The sequence below is a fragment of the Coregonus lavaretus genome (assembly GCF_964263955.1).
Source record: "Coregonus lavaretus genome assembly, chromosome: 17".
In the NCBI taxonomy this organism is placed as follows: domain Eukaryota; kingdom Metazoa; phylum Chordata; class Actinopteri; order Salmoniformes; family Salmonidae; genus Coregonus; species Coregonus lavaretus.
In genome coordinates this window covers 28389793-28412985 of record NC_140004.1, presented here as the reverse complement: position 1 = coordinate 28412985, position 23193 = coordinate 28389793, and the positions used below count along the sequence as shown (strand labels likewise).

General features: G+C 43.2%; 1 protein-coding gene across 1 annotated transcript; it reads right to left on the bottom strand.

Moving 5' to 3' along the window:
* Nucleotides 1–6870: 6870 nt before the first annotated feature.
* Nucleotides 6871–23028, bottom strand: cdc45 (CDC45 cell division cycle 45 homolog). The gene is made up of 18 exons (XM_084181304.1): nucleotides 22847–23028; nucleotides 22576–22635; nucleotides 22391–22483; nucleotides 22137–22274; nucleotides 21050–21199; nucleotides 18635–18693; nucleotides 18076–18124; nucleotides 14123–14184; nucleotides 13965–14015; nucleotides 13701–13820; nucleotides 13058–13189; nucleotides 12724–12822; nucleotides 11886–12047; nucleotides 10433–10571; nucleotides 8707–8790; nucleotides 8431–8549; nucleotides 8213–8289; nucleotides 6871–7872 (listed from the first exon to the last, which is right to left on the bottom strand). Exons 1-18 carry the CDS (start codon nucleotides 22895–22897, stop codon nucleotides 7808–7810), a joined length of 1710 nt encoding a protein of 569 aa, XP_084037430.1. The 5' UTR covers nucleotides 22898–23028; the 3' UTR covers nucleotides 6871–7807.
* Nucleotides 23029–23193: the final 165 nt, after the last annotated feature.

The following is a 23193-nucleotide window of genomic DNA, read 5'->3' as shown; positions in this document are numbered from 1 at the left end:
TCAATCAGATTCCAAACTCTCCACCATGGCCAAGACCAAAGAGCTCTCCAAGGATGTCAGGGACAAGATTGTAGACCTACACAAGGCTGGAATGGGCTACAAGACCATCGCCAAGCAGCTTGGTGAGAAGGTGACAACAGTTGGTGCAATTATTCGCAAATGGAAGAAACACAAAAGAACTGTCAATCTCCCTCGGCCTGGCGCTCCATGCAAGATCTCACCTCGTGGAGTTGCAATGATCATGAGAACAGTGAGGAATCAGCCCAGAACTACACAGGAGGATCTTGTCAATGATCTCAAGGCAACTGGGACCATAGTTACCAAGAAAACAATTGGTAACACACTACGCCGTGAAGAACTGAAATCCTGCAGCGCCCGCAAGGTCCTCCTGCTCAAGAAACCACATATACAGGGCCGTCTGAAGTTTGCCAATGAACATCTGAATGATTCAGAGGAGAACTGTGTGAAAGTGTTGTGGTCAGATGAGACCAAAATCAAGCTCTTTGGCATCAACTCAACTCGCCGTGTTTGGAGGAGAAGGAATGCTGCCTATGACCCCAAGAACACCATCCCCACCGTCAAACACGGAGGTGGAAACATTATGCTTTGGGGGTGTTTTTCTGCTAAGGGGACCGGACAACATCACCGCATCAAAGGGACGATGGACGGGGCCATGTATCGTCAAATCTTGGGCGAGAACCTCCTTCCCTCAGCCAGGGCATTGAAAATGGGTCGTGGATGGGTATTCCAGCATGACAATGACCCAAAACACACGGCCAAGGCAACAAAGGAGTGGCTCAAGAAGAAGCACATTAAGGTCCTGGAGTGGCCTAGCCAGTCTCCAGACCTTAATCCCATAGAACATCTGTGGAGGGAGCTGAAGGTTCGAGTTGCCAAACGTCAGGCTCGAAACCTTAATGACTTGGAGAAGATCTGCAAAGAGGATTGGGACAAAATCCCTCCTGAGATGTGGCCAACTACAAGAAACGTCTGACCTCTGATTGCCAACAAGGGTTTTGCCACCAAGTACTAAGTCATGTTTTGCAGAGGGGTCAAATACTTATTTCCCTCATTAAAATGAAAATCAATTTATAACATTTTTGACATGCGTTTCTCTGGATTTTATTGTTGTTATTCTGTCTCTCACTGTTCAAATAAACCTACCATTAAAATTATAGACTGATCATGTCTTTGTCAGTGGGCAAACATACAAAATCAGCAGGGGATCAAATACTTGTTTCCCTCACTGTATATATATATTAAAATCCATTTTAGAATAAGGCTGTAGAATAAGGCTGTGCAGCAACGCTCCCCATCCAACTTGACAGAGCTTGAGAGGATCTGCAGAGAAGAATGGGAGAAACTCCCCAAATACAGGTGTGCCAAGCTTGTAGCATCATACCCAAGAAGACGAGGCTGTAATCGCTGCCAAAGGTGCTTCAACAAAGTACTAAGTAAAGGGTTTTTTGCAAACATTTAATAAAAACTGTTTTTGCTTTGTCATTATGAGGTATTGTGTATAGATTCATGAGGGAAAACATTAATTTAATCAATTTTAGAATAAGGCTGTAACGTAACAAAATGTGGAAAAAGTGAAGGGGTCTGAATACTTTCCAAATGCACTGAAGAGATTGAGATTGGGTGTTTTATGCCATTTTACACCTCCACCAATCATCCAGACTAGATTAACAGATTCGAAACACCAGTTTGCCTACTGTATAGTGCACCAATACAATATCAGGCCGCCCACAACACAAATACAACAAACCCCTTAATTACTCAAACATGCCACAGAACAGATAACACATCCAAGAAACCACAAGTGTAAAACCCCAAAACACGTTCCAGACTTAACAACATGCCATGCACACACGCACGCACACACAGGCCGGGCCAAACAGAAGACAGCTCTAGGCTGAGATGAAGGAGAGGGCCTGCAGGTTGTGGAATGTCAAAAGACAGATTAAGAGACATTTCTGATTTATCATGGGTATCGTGGCTCAGTGAAAACACTGTTGTCAGTCTCTCTCTGCTTGTATGCCTGTCTTAACTTTTCAGCTAAGGGGGGATTGTATTGAACAACCAAATAAACCAAACCATAACCCAAGAATTACCTACAACCCATAATTTGGAGAAACAGTGAGTGTCCTAAGAAAAGATGCCCCTAACCCCTAAGGTGTGAGTGTGTGCCATGCCAGGGGTTCTCTATCCACCCTGTCTAGTCAACCCAAGGTCTTTGTAATTAATGGATGAGGCTGGTTTTAGAATCAGCTGTGCCTGTTGGCCCACATATTTAAATAGGAAATGGCAATCAGTCAGTACAAGAGTAAATAAACAAAGAAGTTACAACACACACACAGGATCCTGAGGAGAGCATTGTTTTGACACTAATTGCGTCTTGCAGGAAACTCAAGTGTTGCTATTCCAGGCACTGCTGTGGATTTGCTCGGTTGATTGATGCTCACAACAGAACAGCTTGTGAAAAATAACAACAAACTAGTTTATCTAATTCTTATGAGTGTGTGAGTATATTCTTCCATTCTCAAAGTTTATCTTTGTACTAAGTAGCACAAACAGCATGATTCAGACCCTCAGGGCTGGACACCCTCTGTCTCTCTGGTGTCCAGGGAAACTAGGGTAGTGTAAGAAAACGCCCTTCCCTCTCTGTGAGGTTTAAAGGAAGTGCAGTGCGAGTCCCTTCTCATGAAAAGCTTTAATTTGCCCCAGGTCTGGCCATCCGTGAGGCTGCCCACTCATCTGAGACACTGGCCTCTCCATGCTGCGTGTGTGAGTGTGTGTCTTCGCATTCGGTGGGTATGTGGTTAGACGTTCAGAAAGTAGTGGCAGGTCCTTTGTTCTCAACGTGGTCTGCAGTTCGATGGTATCTATATTTTAAGGCAGGAAAGAATACATGCATACACTGTAGTCAGGTTCATTGCTACACTACCATTGAAAAAATAAGAAAAATGCACATCAACATTTCTACTCAAATCTTTTTCAAGAGTGCTTTTAGAAAGAACACAGTGATGCCAGCTTCAGAGGTTGACCCATAGAGATCCTAGTATTCTAATTTCTAATTCTATGGGCTGACCCTACAACTGTGAGAGGTCACAGAGGTTAGTGGTCACTTGGGTTAAAGGTCACAGTGGGAGGGGCATCTTTAGACCCCAGCTGATGCTTTGGGGAGCTACTGATGATGGCACAGTGAATCCATGACTGGGGAGGGCAACGTATGTCTGTGTGTAGCCCACTCACTCTCCTCAGCAGCGTCTCTGTGAGACAGGCGTCAGGCAGTGGGAGTCAGCTGTGGGCTTTTGTTCCCGGTCGTCCAGTCTGGCTAATCCTATCAGGAATCTGGGATTGTTAGGGAGAGGAAGAAAGGGAGGAAGAAAACAAATGAAAAGGCTTTAGATAGAAAGAGGGTTACTGTGCGAGAAGTCATTGAGACATGCTATATGTATGTGCCTGAATGCTTCACAGCCACTGTAAGTTTATTGACCCCATTTTTAATTAGAGTAACCTGCAGAAGAGATCACAACTAATTTCCTTCACTCTGAAAGTGGATTTGTTTGAAAGTAAAATTAAGAAAGTTGGAAAATGTTTTCCCTAGAACTTTCAAATCTCTAAATCTTTCTAACTAATTAACAAATATCCAGTACTGTACGAATAGATAGAGATAAAGAGATATACTTATATTGACACAGTGCTCTTGGGTAAAGTAGTCACTGGGCTCCTTCTGTGAACAAAGTAGCTTAACTCCAAGGAGTAAAGGCAACATGAGTGTGTGACTGTGAGGCCCTCTAATATCCTCTGTCTCACACGCTACCCCTCTCCTGCCACACGTGTGTATGTGTGTGTATTCGTGTAGTGGTGACATGACCAGGGGGTAGTGTTGCATTCCTCCGGGGCAGAGCAGCAGAAAGGCCAGAGGCCCCCCACCACTGGGGGTTGGAAGGGTGGAAGAGGGGACCGAGGAATAGGGTGGGGTTTGAGGGGTGAAGTGGTTTGGTTGAGAGAAAAGCCAGCGGGGGGACAGACACCATAATTGACTGGAATTCACTGGCATCTGAAAGATGTGACCTCTGTATGGTTGGGGTAGAGGGTGGGGGTACTAGGGGTGAGGCTGTGAGGGTAAAAGGGTGATATTGGGGGTTGAGATGGGGCACAAACATGCTGCCTTTTGGTGAAATGGCAGACAGGACAACCTCAGATGCCAGAACATTCCTTGATAAGGAATAAGTTCACAATGTAAAGGAACAGTGTGAGAGAAAAATCACGTATTTACCTGATTTGTTTAATATTAATACAGTGAGGGGAAAAAAGTATTTGATCCCCTGCTGATTTTGTACGTTTGCCCACTGACAAAAAAATGATCCGTCTATAATTGTAATGGTAGGTTTTTTTGAACAGTGAGAGACAGAATAACAACAAAAAAATCCAGAAAAACGCATGTCAAAAATGTTATACATTGATTTGCATTTTAATGAGGGAAATAAGTATTTGACCCCCTCTCAATCAGAAAGATTTCTGGCTCACAGGTGTCTTTTATACAGGTAACGAGCTGAGATTAGGAGCACACTCTTAAAGGGAGTGCTCCTAATCTCAGTTTGTTACCTGTATAAAAGACACCTATCCACAGAAGCAATCAATCAATCAGATTCCAAACTCTCCACCATGGCCAAGACCAAAGAGCTCTCCAAGGATGTCAGGGACAAGATTGTAGACCTACACAAGGCTGGAATGGGCTACAAGAACATCGCCAAGCAGCTTGGTGAGAAGGTGACAACAGTTGGTGCGATTATTCGCAAATGGAAGAAACACAAAAGAACTGTCAATCTCCCTCGGCCTGGGGCTCCATGCAAGATCTCACCTCGTGGAGTTGCAATGATCATGAGAACGGTGAGGAATGAGCCCAGAACTACACGGGAGGATCTTGTCAATGATCTCAAAGCAGCTGGGACCATAGTCACCAAGAAAAACATTGGTAACACACTATGCCGTGAAGGACTGAAATCCTGCAGCGCCCGCAAGGTCCCCCTGCTCAAGAAAGCACATATACAGGGCCGTCTGAAGTTTGCCAATGAACATCTGAATGATTCAGAGGAGAACTGGGTGAAAGTGTGGTGGTCAGATGAGACCAAAATCGAGCTCTTTGGCATCAACTCAACTCGTCGTGTTTGGAGGAGGAATGCTGCCTATGACCCCAAGAACACCATCCCCACCGTCAAACATGGAGGGGGAAACATTATGCTTTGGGGGTGTTTTTCTGCTAAGGGGACAGGACAACTTCACTGCATCAAAGGGACGATGGACGGGGCCATGTACTGTAAAATCTTGGGTGAGAACCTCCTTCCCTCAGCCAGGGCATTGAAAATAGGTCGTGGATGGGTGTTCCAGCATGACAATGACCCAAAACACACGGCCAAGGCAACAAAGGAGTGGCTCAAGAAGAAGCACATTAAGGTCCTGGAGTGGCCTAGCCAGTCTCCAGACCTTAATCCCATAGAAAATCTGTGGAGGGAGCTGAAGGTTCGAGTTGCCAAACGTCAGCCTCAAAACCTTAATGACTTGGAGAAGATCTGCAAAGAGGAGTGGAACAAAATCCCTCCTGAGATGTGTGCAAACCTGGTGGCCAACTACAAGAAACGTCTGACCTCTGTGATTGCCAACAAGGGTTTTGCCACCAAGTACTAAATCATGTTTTGCAGAGGGGTCAAATACTTATTTCCCTCATTAAAATGCAAATCAATTTATGACATTTTTGACATGCGTCTTTCTGGATTTTGTTTGTTGTTATTCTGTCTCTCACTGTTCAAATAAACCTACCATTAAAATTATAGACTGATCAGGTCTTTGTCAGTGTGCAAACGTACAAAATCAGCAGGGGATCAAATACTTTTTTCCCTCACTGTAGTTAACAATGAATATACTTAGCAATAGTAAAGACATTTCTTTAGTGCCAATGCTGTGCTTCTGAGAAAGGATGGTTAATCTCTTCCACGTTCACTCCCCGCAGCTGGTCTAGGCGTGTAGTCAAGGACATGGGATGGAGATAAACTTGAGGAACAGATGGACCTGTATTGTTTCAATTTCTCTTTGCTTCTGAGTAACCTGGTCACAAGGCATAAGACAAAGAGCCTCTGAGAGTGACCACAGTTCTTCAGCCCATCCAGTTCTTTTACTATCTTCCAAGGGCACAGCTGTGGGGAGATAGAGGTGAACAGAGGCTGGCTTGAACAGAGAGGAGTAACGGAACTGGCGTTATCACTTGTTTGTGCGCTATGAACCGAAACACACAGCCACGAGAAGAACACAAGGTAGCTTGTTTTCTTCAGAGTTTATGTGGAGGGGTGGAACCAGCCATGACTAAGCATTTTTAGGTCCACTATATGAGACGTCTGTTTATCTCTGTTTGTCAGAGCTCTCGGCCCAACACTCAAGAGTGTTGGGTCGACCAGCCTCAATATTGCAGAGCACTCACTCCATTCACGTGTGGGTGGTGTGACCGGTTGCCTTATAAGTTTTGACAAAAGTAAAATCCTGATTGACCTCGTCTCTCCTCATTATTGATTAGAATTTCCACGACAATAGTGGAATAGCGTAACCAAACCCTGACCAGGGATGTTACGGCTGCAAAGTTCAAAATCCCAGTGGCCAAGTTCTAATTCTTACAAACTAGAGAAAGATTGTTTACTTTACTTAGGAGTTTAGGAGATAATCATTTGGCTCCGTCAGCTCACTTTAGTTAATAACATCACTAGAAAATAAACGGGACCCACCCAGTAATTGGTGGGGTATGTTGTGTGTGTGTTTAGAGGACATTAAATAGTAAACATTAGAACTATACATCATAAGGTCTCTCTCACCAGTCCAGTTAACAGTATGAGCTTTATCTTAATAGCAAATTAAATCGGACTATTTTCCAGTTAGTAAATGATAACATACATGACGTGACCATGTGCATACAAACATTCAATCAGCAGGAATTCATTGTTACACATCCACATTTGTGCTCAAGGCAATAAAATAACATGACATACACAGCACATCTGCTATGGTGAGGATCCCTTTCCCCCCCTAGCTCAGTCAGTGCGATGCTCCTTCTGGCACGTTTCGCTTTCACCGTGGCGAGCAGAACAGCCTTTCCTGTGAAACCCCCAGAACCATCTGCTCTGTGGGTCATGACCTCATAATGATTTGAGAGATAAGCGGCTCAATTAGCCCAGGGAAAGGAATGGATCCCACCCATCCATCCATGAAAGTGTATTTATATACGGGCCAAGGTCTGTGTGTTAACCTATGCTCCAGATTTGTATACTAGGGGAGATAGTTAAGCCATCATACGGTTTCTATGGTCCATATGACATTCTGTGCCAAAGTTCAATGTCATTACACACCCTTATTCCTACCGATGTTTCAAATGTATCCTTCCTTCTCTTAGTAGATGGTAACTTCAATAATTATACGTCGATAAAATATCATTTAATAAATGTGTTACATGAAACGAAGACAACAGAAAAATAAATGTATATGAGATTAAAAACACCAAAACCCTCAAACAATACATTTACAAAAAACATTTTAAAAACTGTACAATATACATATAGGCATCACAAAGTGTCCTGGGCTGAAAAGACAACATTGGAAAATACTCTTCATTGACCAAAAGAGGTAAACCACAAAATATAGATTCTCCATCACATTGGGCATGAACCTAGTTCTAATGTCATACAGTCTCTTCCAGCATCTACATTTCACATTTCAGGACCTTTACCCAAACATCAGTGTGTCTTAGTTAGCCCACTCCTTAGGACAACAGGGTGATGAGGGCATCCAGAAACTTAGTCCTGTCCTCCATCTTTAGCTCAATGACTGCAAATGCAAAACACAGGTAAGGATGAGTGTGTGAGTGTGTGTGTATTGCTCAATTTGAGCTGTTATAATAATAATATAATAATAATAAATAATACATATAATATATAAATAATAGCTGTTATGGTTAGCAGGTGAGAGGGATTTTTTTTTGGAACACCTGCTGATGATGTAATGATTAAAGCTGTAACAATGACTTGAGAAAGCACCTGTATGAGATCCAAATAAAGTATTGAAACGTGTGTACGAAACCACTGTACTGCTAACAGGGTCCATCTGTACTGTGTCATGTCTGCCCTCTTGTGGCCAACATATACAATTACAATAATATTTTACTTACTAGAGGTGTCGAAGTGGTCGTGGAGAGTTCTGGAGCTGGTGCTCTCTGCTGCCTTCTCAAATGCACGGCCAAAGAAACTATTGGAGAGGGAGAGACAAAGAAATAAGAGGGAGAGAGAGCGAGAACAAAAGGAAGATTAAAATTAGCATGAGTTTTAGTTTTTCCCCAAAACACAAAGAACATTCAAGTGCTTGCACACAGACACGTTATGAACTCACTTCTTCTTGTCGGATGTCTCAGACTCAGGTGGGATGCCCAGAACGATGACAGTTCCCTTCTCCACATCCATGGGAGCAGCTATGATCAAGGGCAGCAGCTTACAGCGCTTATTCCTCGTCTACGAACAGGCATAGGTAGACATAAGCAAGAGAGATGCAAAAGACCATAAACGAACATCTAAACACTCATTTTTGTTTGAAACTAATTGAAGACCAGGGGCAATAGAGCTAGACAGGGCCTTGGATAATGGGTAAGTGAAATAGTGAGGTACTCACAGAGCGTACAAAGGCTTTGAGCAGGTACTTGCAGAGCAGAGTCAAGGCCATGGGCTTGGAGAACAGCTTCACATCAGGAGTTCCCTGCACAGAGATGGAGGGTTATAGGGAGGACATACCACACACTAGTGTTGTCACAATACCAACATTTTACAAATGATACGATACCAGGCCAAATATCACGATACCAGGCCAATTCAGAGAGGCTAGTGTCCGGTTCACCCCGTCCCACAACACTTGTTCCTGTTTTCTAAATGTTATGTGCATGTGCTACACAAAAAACCTGTCACTGATATTCACATTTCTACTCAATACAACATTTAACTTCACACTGTATAATAGAATACTGTATAGAATGGCTAATTTGCTAATATTTGCAAAAGCCTACCTGTGATTTGGCTGGAGGAATGGGAGGAAGGAATAGACATGCATAATAATCTGCATGTCATTATGGCAGTAAGGGGAAAACACTGTATGAAACCTTTACTCTTCAGTTAACACACACACACACACACACACACTCTCTCTCCCTCAAACACACACTCTCTCTCCCTCAAACACACACCACTCTCTCTCCCTCAAACACACACCCCTCTCTCTCCCTCAAACACACACCCCTCTCTCTCCCTCAAACACACACACACACACACTCTCTCCCTCAAACACACACACTCTCTCTCCCTCAAACACACACACTCTCTCTCCCTCAAACACACACCACTCTCTCTCCCTCCCTCAAACACACACACACACACTCGCTCTCCCTCAAACACACACACTCGCTCTCCCTCAAACACACACCACTCTCTCTCCCTCAAACACACACCACTCTCTCTCCCTCAAACACACACCACTCTCTCTCCCTCAAACACACACACTCTCTCTCCCTCAAACACACACACTCTCTCTCCCTCAAACACACACCACTCTCTCTCCCTCAAACACACACCACTCTCTCTCCCTCAAACACACACACCACTCTCTCTCCCTCAAACACACACACACTCTCTCTCCCTCAAACACACACCACTCTCTCTCCCTCAAACACACACACCACTCTCTCTCCCTCAAACACACACACACACTCTCTCCCTCAAACACACACACTCTCTCTCCCTCAAACACACACCACTCTCTCTCCCTCAAACACACACCACTCTCTCTCCCTCAAACACACACCACTCTCTCTCCAACAAACACATTGCTCCCAACATTAACAACGTTAGGCACCAAACAGAATGTAAGGACCAGAAATAGATTTTTGATAGATTAGGCTTACATTAGGCGCTGCTCCAATGTAACAATAAAAAACATATCAGGGACTGCATTCCCCTTGTCATCACATAAATTATATTTTAAAAAACTGATGGTGGATTAGATGCGCAGGAAGAGCGTACGGAGAGAAACAGGTGAGTGATGGCTGGAGGGGATACGGCTGGCTGATTACTGCTGCCACATGATATGCAAATGAAAGTGAAGTGGACATTATTGGACCAGCGCATACAAGAGCCTAGTTGCTGTTGCTTATTTAATTGTTTTACAGAATTTATAAACATTTTATAACAGGTGCCATCGGGTTCTTAAACGGTAGGGCCAAAACACTTGGTAATATCATATGAAGTGGTACTACGGTATTCTAAAATGTTGGCATCATAAGTATCATGACATTTTGGTACCGTGATATTACAGTGAGTACCGGTATACCGTACAACACTAACACACACACCTCCAAGAGGTAGCAGTAGAGGAAGGGTCCCTGTGACAGTATGAGGTTGGTGCAGATGCAGCTGGCTACAGTCTGTTGGATGGCCATCAGCTTCTTCTTAGCCAGGTCAATGCCACCATGGAGACGCTCCAGGTTACTCCTACAGAGTGGAGAGAAAACAGGGTGGGATCGTTCCATCACCTGGGGTGTATTCATTAGTGCACACCTTAGCAAAACGTGTTGCAACAGAAAAAGTTCTGCAACTAAAATGTGTTTCTATTGGACAAATTCAAATAGGTCCCTCTTAGGGTTGGGCGATGTCAACCTTTGTCTTATCATGATTATGTACTCATAATGGATGGGAGACCAGATGCTGCTGGAAGTGGTGGAGGAGCCAGTAGAGGGCACTCTTCCCTTCGGTCTAAGGCGATTCCAATGCCCCAGGGCAGTGAAGGGGACATTGCCCTGCGTAGGATGCAGTCTTTAAGATGGGACGTTAAAACGGGTGTTCTGACTCTCTGTGGCCATAAAAAATCCCATGGCACTTATCGTAAGAGTAGGGGTGTTAACCCCGGTGTCATGGCTAAATTCCCAACCTGGCCTCATTCCATCATGGCCACCTAATCATCCCCCTCATTCCCAGGTGGGTGCCGCACATTAGTGGTGGATGAGGTGAGATTCCCCCCTACCAAGTAAAGCACTTTGAGTACTTCAGGTTGGTAGAAAAGCGCTATATAAATCGAATCAATTATGAAAAATTAGGGGGTCCCTGATGAATTTGCTATCACAAAAGTGGTCCCCGGCCCAAAAAAGTTTGAGAACCCCTGGCCTTGCCCAGAGTCATATTGAATGGAGAGACAAGGGAATATAGCCTACGTTTTTCTTTAAACAGCTAGACAAGTTTAAGCTATAAGGTCCGTGCATCCGACAGATCGAAAAACTATATTTTCTGACTGGACATGTTGTGCTGCTTTGGTGGAATTCTGTCTAACCTACATTACCCTCTTGTGTTCTGCTGCCCTATACAACATAGGCTATTTATTGAAATAGGCTATAGCAAACAGGAATAGGCAGATTACTCGGAATGTCACTCGTGTGCTGCACTGTCCGACACTCGTTCTTTAGGCCTGATGCGCGGCGCTAGTCAAGTTCAAATAGGCTAAACCATCGTCTGTCTCATCACGAGGTCGTCAATCGTCATCGATAGACGATACTATCGTAATATCGCCCAACCCTAGTCCCTCTCATGTTTGATCCTGTTTGGTTCCTAGTGAATACACACATGGGGAGAGCACCGTGAGGTCCCAATACTTTCTGTGCTCTCTGTTAATAATTATACATTGTATCATGATCTCAACAAGGAATAAAAGAACCCCCCAGCTTTCTGGGATTGTGCAGTACTCCTCCTCCACCATGACAGGCAGTCAAAGGCTTTTCTTATGGAGAGTGTGTGTGCGCATGTACGTGCATGTACCTGGAGAGGCAGTCGAGGGCCTTGATGAAGTTGTCGCCGGGGCTCTCGTCCTTCTCAGTGTTCTCCAGCAGGGCGGAAGCAGCGTGCACCACATCACTGGCCAGGAAACGGTTCTTAAAGCCAAAGTGAACGCCGAAAGTCTGGATACGGATGTCCTTCATACTGAAGGGACAGAGAAAACAGCATTAAATTAGGGCTATAGACCCCTTTCTGTGATTACAAACATTGCTGCACGAGGGCGATGTGCGCAAGTTAGTGGCAGAACAAGGGGGAGTTCTTATAGAACGCCAGCAAAAGCCTCTATTTACATGTTAATTATGAATGCATTTCACACTACTTTTGGATTATAATTGGATTTTAAGGCTCGTATGAATGTCCTGCTTAATATAATGTTATCATCATAAATCAACTGCATTATAATTTTTTTTTACTTCAACCAGTAAAATGCCTCTTTGGCTAGCTTTTGCTACAACATAAATCAATGAGCATTAGCATTCTAGCTAATAACTGCTGCATCAAAAATAGTTATTTTGCAAAGATCACAACCAAATATAATCTTAGCGACTGTTCAAGCAAGAACCTAAAAAGATCATTGTACGCGTATGAGGACCCCAAAAAAATATTTTATTTAGAAGTAATAAAAATGTGAATCTAGGCTTTGTTGAATGGGCGCAGATGGCGATGGCTTTCTTACTGCCGCCAAGAGTCTATTGGGCATATTAGGAGAGGGGCATATTTTATTAATCATATACAGAGTCAGATGGAGGAACCCACAGTGATTAATAATGGGGATTATTAACAGATATATTGATGCACTAGAATACACAAACACTCTTACCCGTATTTGTTGGAGGATTCTTCTATGACTTCTCGCAGGTTTTCTTTGACTGACATGTCCATGGAGTTGAACTTCTGCTTCACCTGCTTCAGGGGCAGGCTGGACAACACAAACAGAAACCATCTTTGATGATGCCTTCAAACAATCCATTATCATCAAATCAAATGACAAACTGCTGTCCATCACTTTTGATGAAGTGACATTTGTCCTTCAGAGGCTACTGACTAATTGTAATTTACAGTAACTGATTGATTCGTAATTTGTATTCAAGAATGCGAGATCATTTGATGGAGATCCTATTCTAATTGACAGCCATAACTTGGGGATAGTATACCCCATGTCAGCGAGGAACTCCTGGAGTTTCTTCTGGCCATGCATGGACCAGAGCTTGAAGTTGCAGGAAGTGTAAGAGGAGTTACAGATACTCTCAAACAGAGACCAGTGCTGGTACAGGGCCAGACGCAGACTGAGACAGGGCGTCAAGGGGTTAACACACAGAGAAAGGTATGACAGAGAGTAGAGGGATGAGCGGGTGACAGGCAGGACAGCATATACAGCCACAAGAACGTGGCAAAGCTTACTAATAACACTAAAACACTTCTGACCTAAATTAAAAACTAGGGGCGGGACGATACCAGTATTGCGATACTCGCTAGTATCGTTGCAAAACCATGGCAAAAACCTGCAGCACGTAAAATAGTGTGTGCTATACCTTGGAAAATAAATAAAATGTGACTCGGATGACAACATAATGATGTTTGTTTCCAACATTAGGGATGTTATCCTAAAGAAGTTAAATCCGCTTCGTGTTTTCTTTCCTTGCCACGATACTAACGATACTGGTATCGTCACAGCCCTAGAAAATACCACAGCAACAAAATAGCTGAACCAAAGGTCTCAGAAAATCAGGCCTCAACTAGTTGTCATGCACATGTCTGAGCTCCCCTGGTCCTTTGGCCAGTGAAGGTAAAGGATACTCGTACTCAAAGGAGATCCTCATGCAGTCGATGGAGAGAGAATTCTCCTCATCCTCGTTCCGGTGGTTGTGACGTGAGACGTGGCGCTGCAGAGTAGCGATGTCTGTTACATACTTCATACTGGGAGGCACAGGAACAATACAAGGAGGTTAGTGTTAGTGTAACACAACCCAGCTTTGGATTTTTCAAAAACTTCCTAGGCATCCTAGATGTTGCATCAGATTGGAAGTGTCATAGAAGAGAGTTGGAGATAAATATTCTTACTGAGTGATTTTATCATGAACCCACTGGTCAGTCAGCCCAATGATGGCCCACCTGTCCAACATTAAACGGTTAACATAATTGTAGTGCCATAGTCTGCTCATGCAAATAAATAATTATATTGATATAATTTTACAAAAAACCTTGATCATATAACTTACCACAGCATATCTTTAGTGTCCTTAGTCAGCACCCAAGCCAGGTCAAATATCACCATTGCAGCCTGGTAAATGATGGTAAAAATGTCATGACAATTTTAGTATATATATATATATATATATATATATATATATATATATATATATATATATATATATATATATATATATATATATATATATGTGTGTGTATGTATGTACAGTGAGGGGAAAAAAAGTATTTGATCCCCTGCTGATTTTGTACGTTTGCCCACTGACAAAGACATGATCAGTCTATCATTTTAATGTTAGGTTTATTTGAACAGTGAGAGACAGAATAAAAACAAAAAAATCCAGAAAAACACATGTCAAAAATGTTATAAATTGATTTGCATTTTAATGAGGGAAATAAGTATTTGACCCCTCTGCAAAACATGACTTAGTACTTGGTGGCAAAACCCTTGTTGGCAATCACAGAGGTCAGACGTTTCTTATAGTTGGCCACCAGGTTTACACACATCTCAGGATGGATTTTATCCCACTCCTCTTTGCAGATCTTCTCAAAGTCATTAAGGTTTCAAGGCTGACGTTTGGCAACTCGAACCTTCAGCTCCTTCCACAGATTTTCTATGGGATCAAGGTCTGGAGACTGGCTAGGCCACTCCAGGACCTTAATGTGCTTCTTCTTGAGCCACTCCTTTGTTGCCTTGGCCGTGTGTTTTGGATCATTGTCATGCTGGAATACCCATCCACGACCCATTTTCAATGCCCTGGCTGACGGAAGGAGGTTCTCACCCAAGATTTGACGGTACATGGCCCCGTCCATCGTCCCTTTGATGCGGTGAAGTTGTCCTGTCCCCTTAGCAGAAAAACACCCCCAAAGCATAATGTTTCCACCTCCATGTTTGTCGGTGGGGATGGTGTTCTTGGGGTCATAGGCAGCATTCCTCCTCCTCCAAACACGGCGAGTTGAGTTGATGCAAAATAGCTAGATTTTGGTCTCATCTGACCACAACACTTCTCCTCTGAATCATTCAGATGTTCATTGGCTAACTTCAGTCGGCCCTGTATTTGTGCTTTCTTGAGAAGGGGGACCTTGCGGGCGCTGCAGGATTTCAGTCCTTCACGGTGTAGTGTGTTACCAATTGTTTTCTTGGTGACTATGGTCTCAGCTGCCTTGAGATCATTGACAAGATCCTCCCGTGTAGTTCTGGGCTGATTCCTCACTGTGAAGATGCTAGAGGAAACAGGTACAAAAGTATCTATATCCACAGTAAGACGAGTCCTATATCGACATAACCTGAAAGGCTGCTAGCAAGGAAGAAGCCACTGCTCCAAAACCGCCATAAAAAAGCCAGACTACGGTTTGCAACTGCACATGGGGACAAAGATCGTACTTTTTGGAGAAATGTACTCTGGTCTGTTGAAACAGAAATAGGACTGTTTGGCCATAATGACCATCGTTATGTTTGGAGGAAAAAGGGGGGACTTGCAAGCCGAAGAACACCATCCCAAGCGTGAAGCACGGGGGTGGCAGCATCACGCTGTGGGGGTGCTTTGCTGCAGAAGGGACTGGTGCACTTCACAAAATAGATGGCATCATGAGGAAGGAAAATGTGGATATATTGAAGCAACATCTGAAGACATCAGTCAGGAAGTTAAAGCTTGGTGGCAAATGGGTCTTCCAAATGGACAATGACCCCAAGCATACTTCCAAAGTTGTGGCAAAATAGCATAAGGACAACAAAGTCAAGGTATTGGAGTGGCCATCACAAAGCCCTGACCTCAATCCTATAGAAAATGTGTGGGCAGAACTGAAAAAGCGTGTGCGAGCAAGGAGGCCTACAAATCTGACTCAGTTACACCAGCTCTGTCAGGAGGAATGGGCCAAAATGCACCCAACTTATTGTGGGAAGCTTGTAGAAGGCTACCCGAAACGTTTGACCCAAGTTAAACACTGTAAAAGCAATGCTACCAAATACTAATTGAGTGTATGTAAACTTCTGACCCACTGGGAATGTGATGAAAGACATAAAAGCTGAAATAAATCTCTCTCTACTATTATTCTGACATTTCACATTGTTAAAATAAAGTGGTGATCCAAACTGACCTAAGACAGGGAATTCTTACTAGGATTAAATGTCAGGAATTGTGAACAACTGAGTTTAAATGAATTTGGCTAAGGTGTTTGGTCTCCTGCTCATTCAAGGGTTTTTCTTTATCTTTACTATTTTTTAAATTGTAGAATAATAGTGAAGACATCACTATGAAATAACACATATGGAATCATGTAGTAACCAAAAAAGTGTTAAACAAATCAAAATATATTTTATATTTGAGATTCTTCAGATAGCCAGCCTTTGCCTTGATGACAGCTTGGCACAGTCTTGGTATTCTCTCAAACAGCTTCACCTGGAATACATTTCCAACAGTCTTGAAGGAGTTCCCACATATGCTGAGCACTTGTTGGCTGCTTTTACTTCACTCTGCTGTCCGACTCATCCCAAACCATATTGGGTTGAGGTCGGGGGATTGTGGAGGCCAGGTCATCTGATGCAGCACTCCATCACTCTCCTTCTTGGTAAAATAGCCCTTACACAGCCTGGAGGTGTGTTTTGGGTCATTGTCCTGTTGAAAAACAAATGATAGTCCCACTAAGCCCAAACCAGATGGGATGGCGTATCGCTGCAGAATGCTGTGGTAGCCATGCTGGTTAAGTGTGCCTTGAATTCGAAATAAAATACAGACAGTGTCATCAGCAAAGCACCCCCACACCATAACACCTCCTCGTCCATGCTTTACGGTGGGAAATACACATGCGGAGATCATCCGTTCACCCAGACCGCGTCTCACAAAGACACGGCGGTTTGAACCAAAAATCTCAAATTTGGACGCCAGACCAAAAGACACATTTCCACAGGTCTAATGTCCATTGCTCGTGTTTCTTGGCCCAAGCAGGTCTCTTCTTCTTATTGGTGTCCTTTAGTAGTGGTTTCTTTGCAGGAATTCGACCATGAAGGCCTGATTCACAGTCTCCTCTGAACAGTTGATGTTGAGATGTGTCTGTTACTTGAACTCTGGGAAGCATTTATTTGGGCTGCAATTTCTCTAATGAATTTATCCTCTGCAGCAGAGGTAACTCTGAGTCTTCCATTCCTGTGGCAGTCCTCATGAGAGCCAGTTTCATCATTGCGCTTCATGGTTTTTGCGACTGCACTTGAAGAAACTTTAAAAGTTCTTGAAATGTTTCGTATTGACTGACCTTCATGTCTTGAAGTAATGACAGACTGTTGTTTCTCTTTGCTTATTTGAGCTGTTCTTGCCATAATATGGACTTGGGTCTTTTACCAAATAGGGCTATCTTCTGTATACCACCCATACCTTGTCACAACACAACTGATTGGCTCAAATGCATTAAGACGGAAATAAATTCCACAAATTAACTTTTAAGAAGGCACACCTGTTAATTGAAATGCATTCCAGGTGATTACCTCATGAAGCTGGTTGAGAGAATGCCAAGCGTGTGCAAAGCTGTCATCAAAGCAAAGTTTGGCTATTTGAAGAATCTCAAATATAAAATATATTTTCATTTGTTTAACACTTTTTTGGTTACTACATGATTCCATATGTGTTATTTCATAGTATTGATGTCTTTACATTTACATTTTAGTCATTTAGCAGACGCTCTTATCCAGAGCGACTTACAGTTAGTGAGTGCATACATTTTCATACTGGCCCCCCCGTGGGAAACGAACTCACAACCCTGGCGTTGCAAGCGCCATGCTCTACCAACTGAGCTACAGGGGACTAAATGTCTTCACTATTTTCTAGTGTAGGAAATAGTAAAAATAAAGAAAACCCCTGGAATGAGTAGGTGTGTCCAAACTTTTGACTAGTACTGTATGTATGTATGTATGTATGTATGTATGTATGTATGTACCAAGTTTCAACATAATCAATATATAATCCATACTCACCGAAGTCCCATGGTATTCATATTGCTCATAGTCAAACAGGATCTCACGTCTGAAATGAAACGTTTCAAAAGTCACAATGTGATAAGACTGTTTAAACCTTTAAAGAAAAGGGGCAGTGCGGTTATTTTCCTGCTGTAAAAAAATTACAAAAAGGCCACACTGAGGTTGAAATAACACTGAAATTGTGAAAATTATAATGCCCTTTTTGTGTACGAGCAGTTTGAAAATAATGCCTGGAATTTCAGCCTGTTCAGGTGGGATGGAACTTTTGGCCCACATCATGACAATGTGATCTGATAATAATAGACCAATGACTGTTCATCTGGGTAAGGGCGGTGGGCTCTAGACTATCCTATCAGCCAATCAGGCCTGTGTATGTAAATATCTTCAAATTTGCTTGCTAACGCCCACTCGATCAGACAGAGCATTTCAAGGGCCAAAGGAGACTCAGGGAGTCATTTTCATTAAATAAACAGTGATTTATTAACCATACAGTGATGATTTAAAAATAAAATGTCAAAGACCGCATGGGGGCTTTACAACCCTAGAGAAACGTCACCTCCTTGCCTCCCACTCTCTCGTCGCTCTCTGTCGCTCAATCCTCCTCTCCACTTCCCCCTAAAACATGGGAACATGTTGGTATAAATAACAATACATCACTGCAAACTCGATCGGCTTCGTCTACTTTTTGTGGAAATCAACATTGTCATATGCAAATAAAATTACACTGGGCAAAATAAACGTTAATAAGAAGCAGAAAAAGGGTTGTTTAAGTAGAGGTGGGATGACATCAATACCGCATAGTAGAGCTGGTCGATATGGACATAAGGCAATTTATCGCAATATGGATTTAATTGATGCAATAACGATAAATAGAACAATAAGTTTATAACAATAATGTGCACCATTTTATTAATTTATTATCCTTCAAACTACTACTAGTTTAATGGTTGTAGTCAACAATTGTCCCATTAGGGCCTCCCGAGTGGTGCAGTGGTCTAAGAGATCCTGTGCCACTAGAGATCCTGGTTCGAGTCCAGGCTCTGTCGCAGCCGGCTGCGACCGGGAGACCCATGGGGTTGCGCACAATTGGCCCAGCGTCGTCCAGGTTAGGGGAGGGTTTGGCCGGCAGGGATGTTCTTGTCCCATCGCGCACTAGCGACTCCTGTGGCGGACCAGGCACAGTGCACACTGTTACGGTGTTTCCTCCGACACATTGGTGCGGCTGGCTTCCGGGTTAAGCGGGCATTGTGTCAAGAAGCAGTGCGGCTCGGTTGGGTTGTTTTTCCTATTTTGTTGCCTTACAACCTGGAATTAAAATTGATTTTTTTTGGGTTTGTATAATTTGATTTACACAACAATATTTACACTTTGAAGATGCAAAATATTTATAAGACCAAAAAAAAAAAAAAAAAAAACTTGAGCGTGCATAACTATTCACCCCCCAAAGTCAGTACTTTGTAGAGCCACCTTTTGCAGCAATTACAGCTGCAAGTCTCTTGGGATATGTCTCTATAAGCTTCGCACATCTAGCCAATGGGATTTTTGCCCATTCTTCAATGCAAAACTGCTCCAGCTCCTTCAAGTTGGATGGGTTCCGCTGATGTACAGCAATCTTTAAGTCATACCACAGATTCTCAATTGGATTGAGGTCTGGGCCTTGACTAGGCCATTCCAAGTCATTTAAATGTTTCCCCTTAAACCACTCAAGTGTTGCTTTAGCAGTATGCTTAGGGTCATTGTCCTGCTGGAAGCTGAACCTCCGTCCCACTCTCAAATCTCTGGAAGACTGAAACAGGTTTCCCTCAAGAATTTCCCTGTATTTAGCGCCATCCATCATTCCTTCAATTCTGACCAGTTTCCCAGTCCCTGCCGATGAGAAACATCCCCACAGCATGATGCTGCCGCCACCATACTTCACTGTGGGGATGGTGTTCTCGGGGTGATGAGAGGTGTTGGGTTTGCGCCAGACATACCGTTTCCCTTGATGGCCAAAAAGCTCAATTTTAGTCTCATCTGACCAAAGTACCTTCTTTCATATGCTTATTTTTTCTTTAAGCAATGGCTTTTTTCTGGCCACTCTTCCGTAAAGCCCAGCTCTGTGGAGTGTGCGGCTTAAAGTGGTCCTATGGACAGATACTCCAATCTCCGCTGTGGAGCTTTGCAGCTCCTTCAGGGTTATCTTTGGTCTCTTTGTTCTCTCTGATTAATGTCATCCTTGCCTGGTCTGTGAGTTTTGGTGGGCGGCCCTCTCTTGGCAGGTTTGTTGTGGTGCCATATTATTTCCATTTTTTAATAATGGATTGAAAAATGGTGCTCTGTGGGATGTTCAAAGTTTCTGATTTTTTTTTATAAACCAACCCTGATCTGTACTTCACATTTTAGTCATTTAGCAGACGCTCTTATCTAGAGCGAGTGCATACATATTTTTTTTTTCATACTGTACTCCTCCACAACTTTGTCCCTGACCTGTTTGGAGAGCTCCTTGGTCTTCATGGTGCCGCTTGCTTGGTGGTGCCCCTTGCTTAGTGGTGTTGCAGACTCTGGGGCCTTTCAGAACAGGTGTATATATTCTGAGATCATGTGACAGATCATGTGACACTTAGATTGCACACAGGTGGACTTTATTTAACTAATTATGTGACTTCTGAAGGTAATTGGTTGCACCAGATCTTATTTAGGGACTTCATAGCAAAGGGGGTGAAACCAAATGCACGCACCACTTTTCCTCTATTTATTGTTTTGAATTTCTTGAAACAAGTTGTTTTTTTCATTTCACTTCACCAATTTGGACAATTTTGTATATGTCCATTACATGAAATCCAAATAAAAATCAATTTAAATTACAGGTTGTAATGCAACAAAATAGGAAAAACACCAAGGGGGATGAATACTTTTGCAAGGCACTAAGTGATCGGTGTGGTCGGTGTTGATAATTTTCGGTTTATCGTCCCAGCTCTACAGCATAGCATACCTCATCGTATCGCCTCCGTTTCCCAGAAGGCTCAGAGCCTCCGTCACTTTCATTCCCAGAGTCATCGCCGCCTTCCACCTCTTCATCGCGGAAGATGTCATCGTAGGAGGGCACTCCAAGATCATCATCCTGTTTTATCATCAGCTTCACCTAGGGAGAGAATTGTGGGAGATTGAGTTTAGAACACTGATTGATGCTGGCTCTTCATATGGACAGCAACTTCTGTGCTCGTTATCATCTCAAGGGCAGTATCCTGAAGGACTTTTCTCCTCTGAAGTCACCCAACTGCTGCCAAAGTGAAGCAACCCCTTGTGAAGGACTAGCCCAAACAGACCTCTTTATTAATAATTTAACTTAAGAGAAGGTATAATTGTATTGCATAGTGAATGCGTTCCAGATAACTCACGATCACATGACTGTAGCAGCACATGTTCCACGTCGGAATGTATATCCATAGTTGGTAGACAGTTCTTCTTAAAATGTTGTCCCTTACATGACCGAGCAGTGCACAATAAACTATTAAATCCAATTGTTAGATGCTACCACTCACCTCCAAATCAAAACCAAACATGGATTCCATGTTGTGTTCTCGCTTTGCACGCACACCTGTCTGTGTTTCACACCTGTTTGTCCTAGAGAATCAGCCTGGCAATACGGGCACCATGCCGACGCAGATAGGAAGTAGAACGGAGCATGTGCGCACAAACGCTGACATCCATATTTGGTTTTGATTTGGAGGGGGGCGGTAGCATCTAACAATTGGATTTAATTATTTCCTGGGCATAGCACGGCGATGCAAGTGACTCATTCCGAATCAGAACCGCTCACGGATATACCCCCCGACGTGGGAAAAGTATCAAACAGGCACAGACAAAGGTCGTAAATAAGTCGCACGGTGAGCTAGTTTTATACGGCTAGAGAGAGAATACAATATTGGTCTAGAAGCTGGGCTAGTGATGGACCAGTGTACTCAATTACAAATATTGATTGACTATGTCCAAAATGGCACCCTATTCCCGATATAGCGTGCTACTTTTGCACTATGTAGGGAAAAGGGTGTCATTTAGGACAGACACTGACTGCTCACCTGGGTGTCATTGTAGACATTGACTACGTCCACAGGTCTGTGTGTGTCACAGATGAAGAAGATGGAGTCTTCCTCTGGCTGAAGGGTCTCCAGGAGATCAACATTGGCCCCACAGTTGATCAGGACAAAATAGCGGAACTGAAATGAGAGCAAATAACACACACCTTCATGGATGTTTGGAGTCTTGATAGTCATGTTAGACATCATAAGATGAGTTCCCGGGTTATCAGTTCTGGACAGGGGTCTCACATTACCTGCTCCTTGTGCTCTAGGAAGGCAGTACCAAGGTCTTGCCACCCTGTCACTGGCACCAAGGTGTACTGGACCTGGTCACAGTGAAACAGTGCCTGGGTAGATTGGGGTGGAAGAGGCAGTAAGAAAACATATGAATTAAAACAGTTAACTTATTTGACAGCAAAAGATAGGGCCCTTGACTTACCTGTAATATCTTACAGGCGCAGAGTGCATCGATATCAGATGACACCAGGAGGGCAACTCTCTAAAAGTAACGGAGGAACAGATCAATAGTAAAGTCACAGAAGTTTGTAAAAGTAGCGTTAACGTCTTATTTTATTTTGCAAAAATAGCAGGCGAATAATTAACGTTAGTTGACTGAAAAATAGTCGGTGGTATTCCTATTTTCACCCGTCTCTGCTGTTAGATAACGCGTTAGTTAGCAGGAAACTAAATTCAGTGTCAGAAGTTCTTACCTGGTTGACAACAACGTCGTAGAATTCCTTTCTTATGTCCGTAATAAACATTTCACAATATCTTCGTGAGGTTGTATAAAAACAGCAAAATATAAAATAACTTTACAGGGACTTTATTATTGTTCAATGCAGCCAGGAGCTTTTTCGTTGTATGCCCAAAATGTCCTTGTTGGAATTATGGCGCCAATTCGCACCTCAGCTGCCGAATGTTAAACAGCCAATAAAACTCCACTTTGAGGCTTTCTGTAAAACTGACCAATGGAAATTGCATGCAGGTAGGCATCAGCGCTTTGAACCAATCACATAGGATAGAATATTGGTGTTGGGATTCTGATTGGTGTTCATGC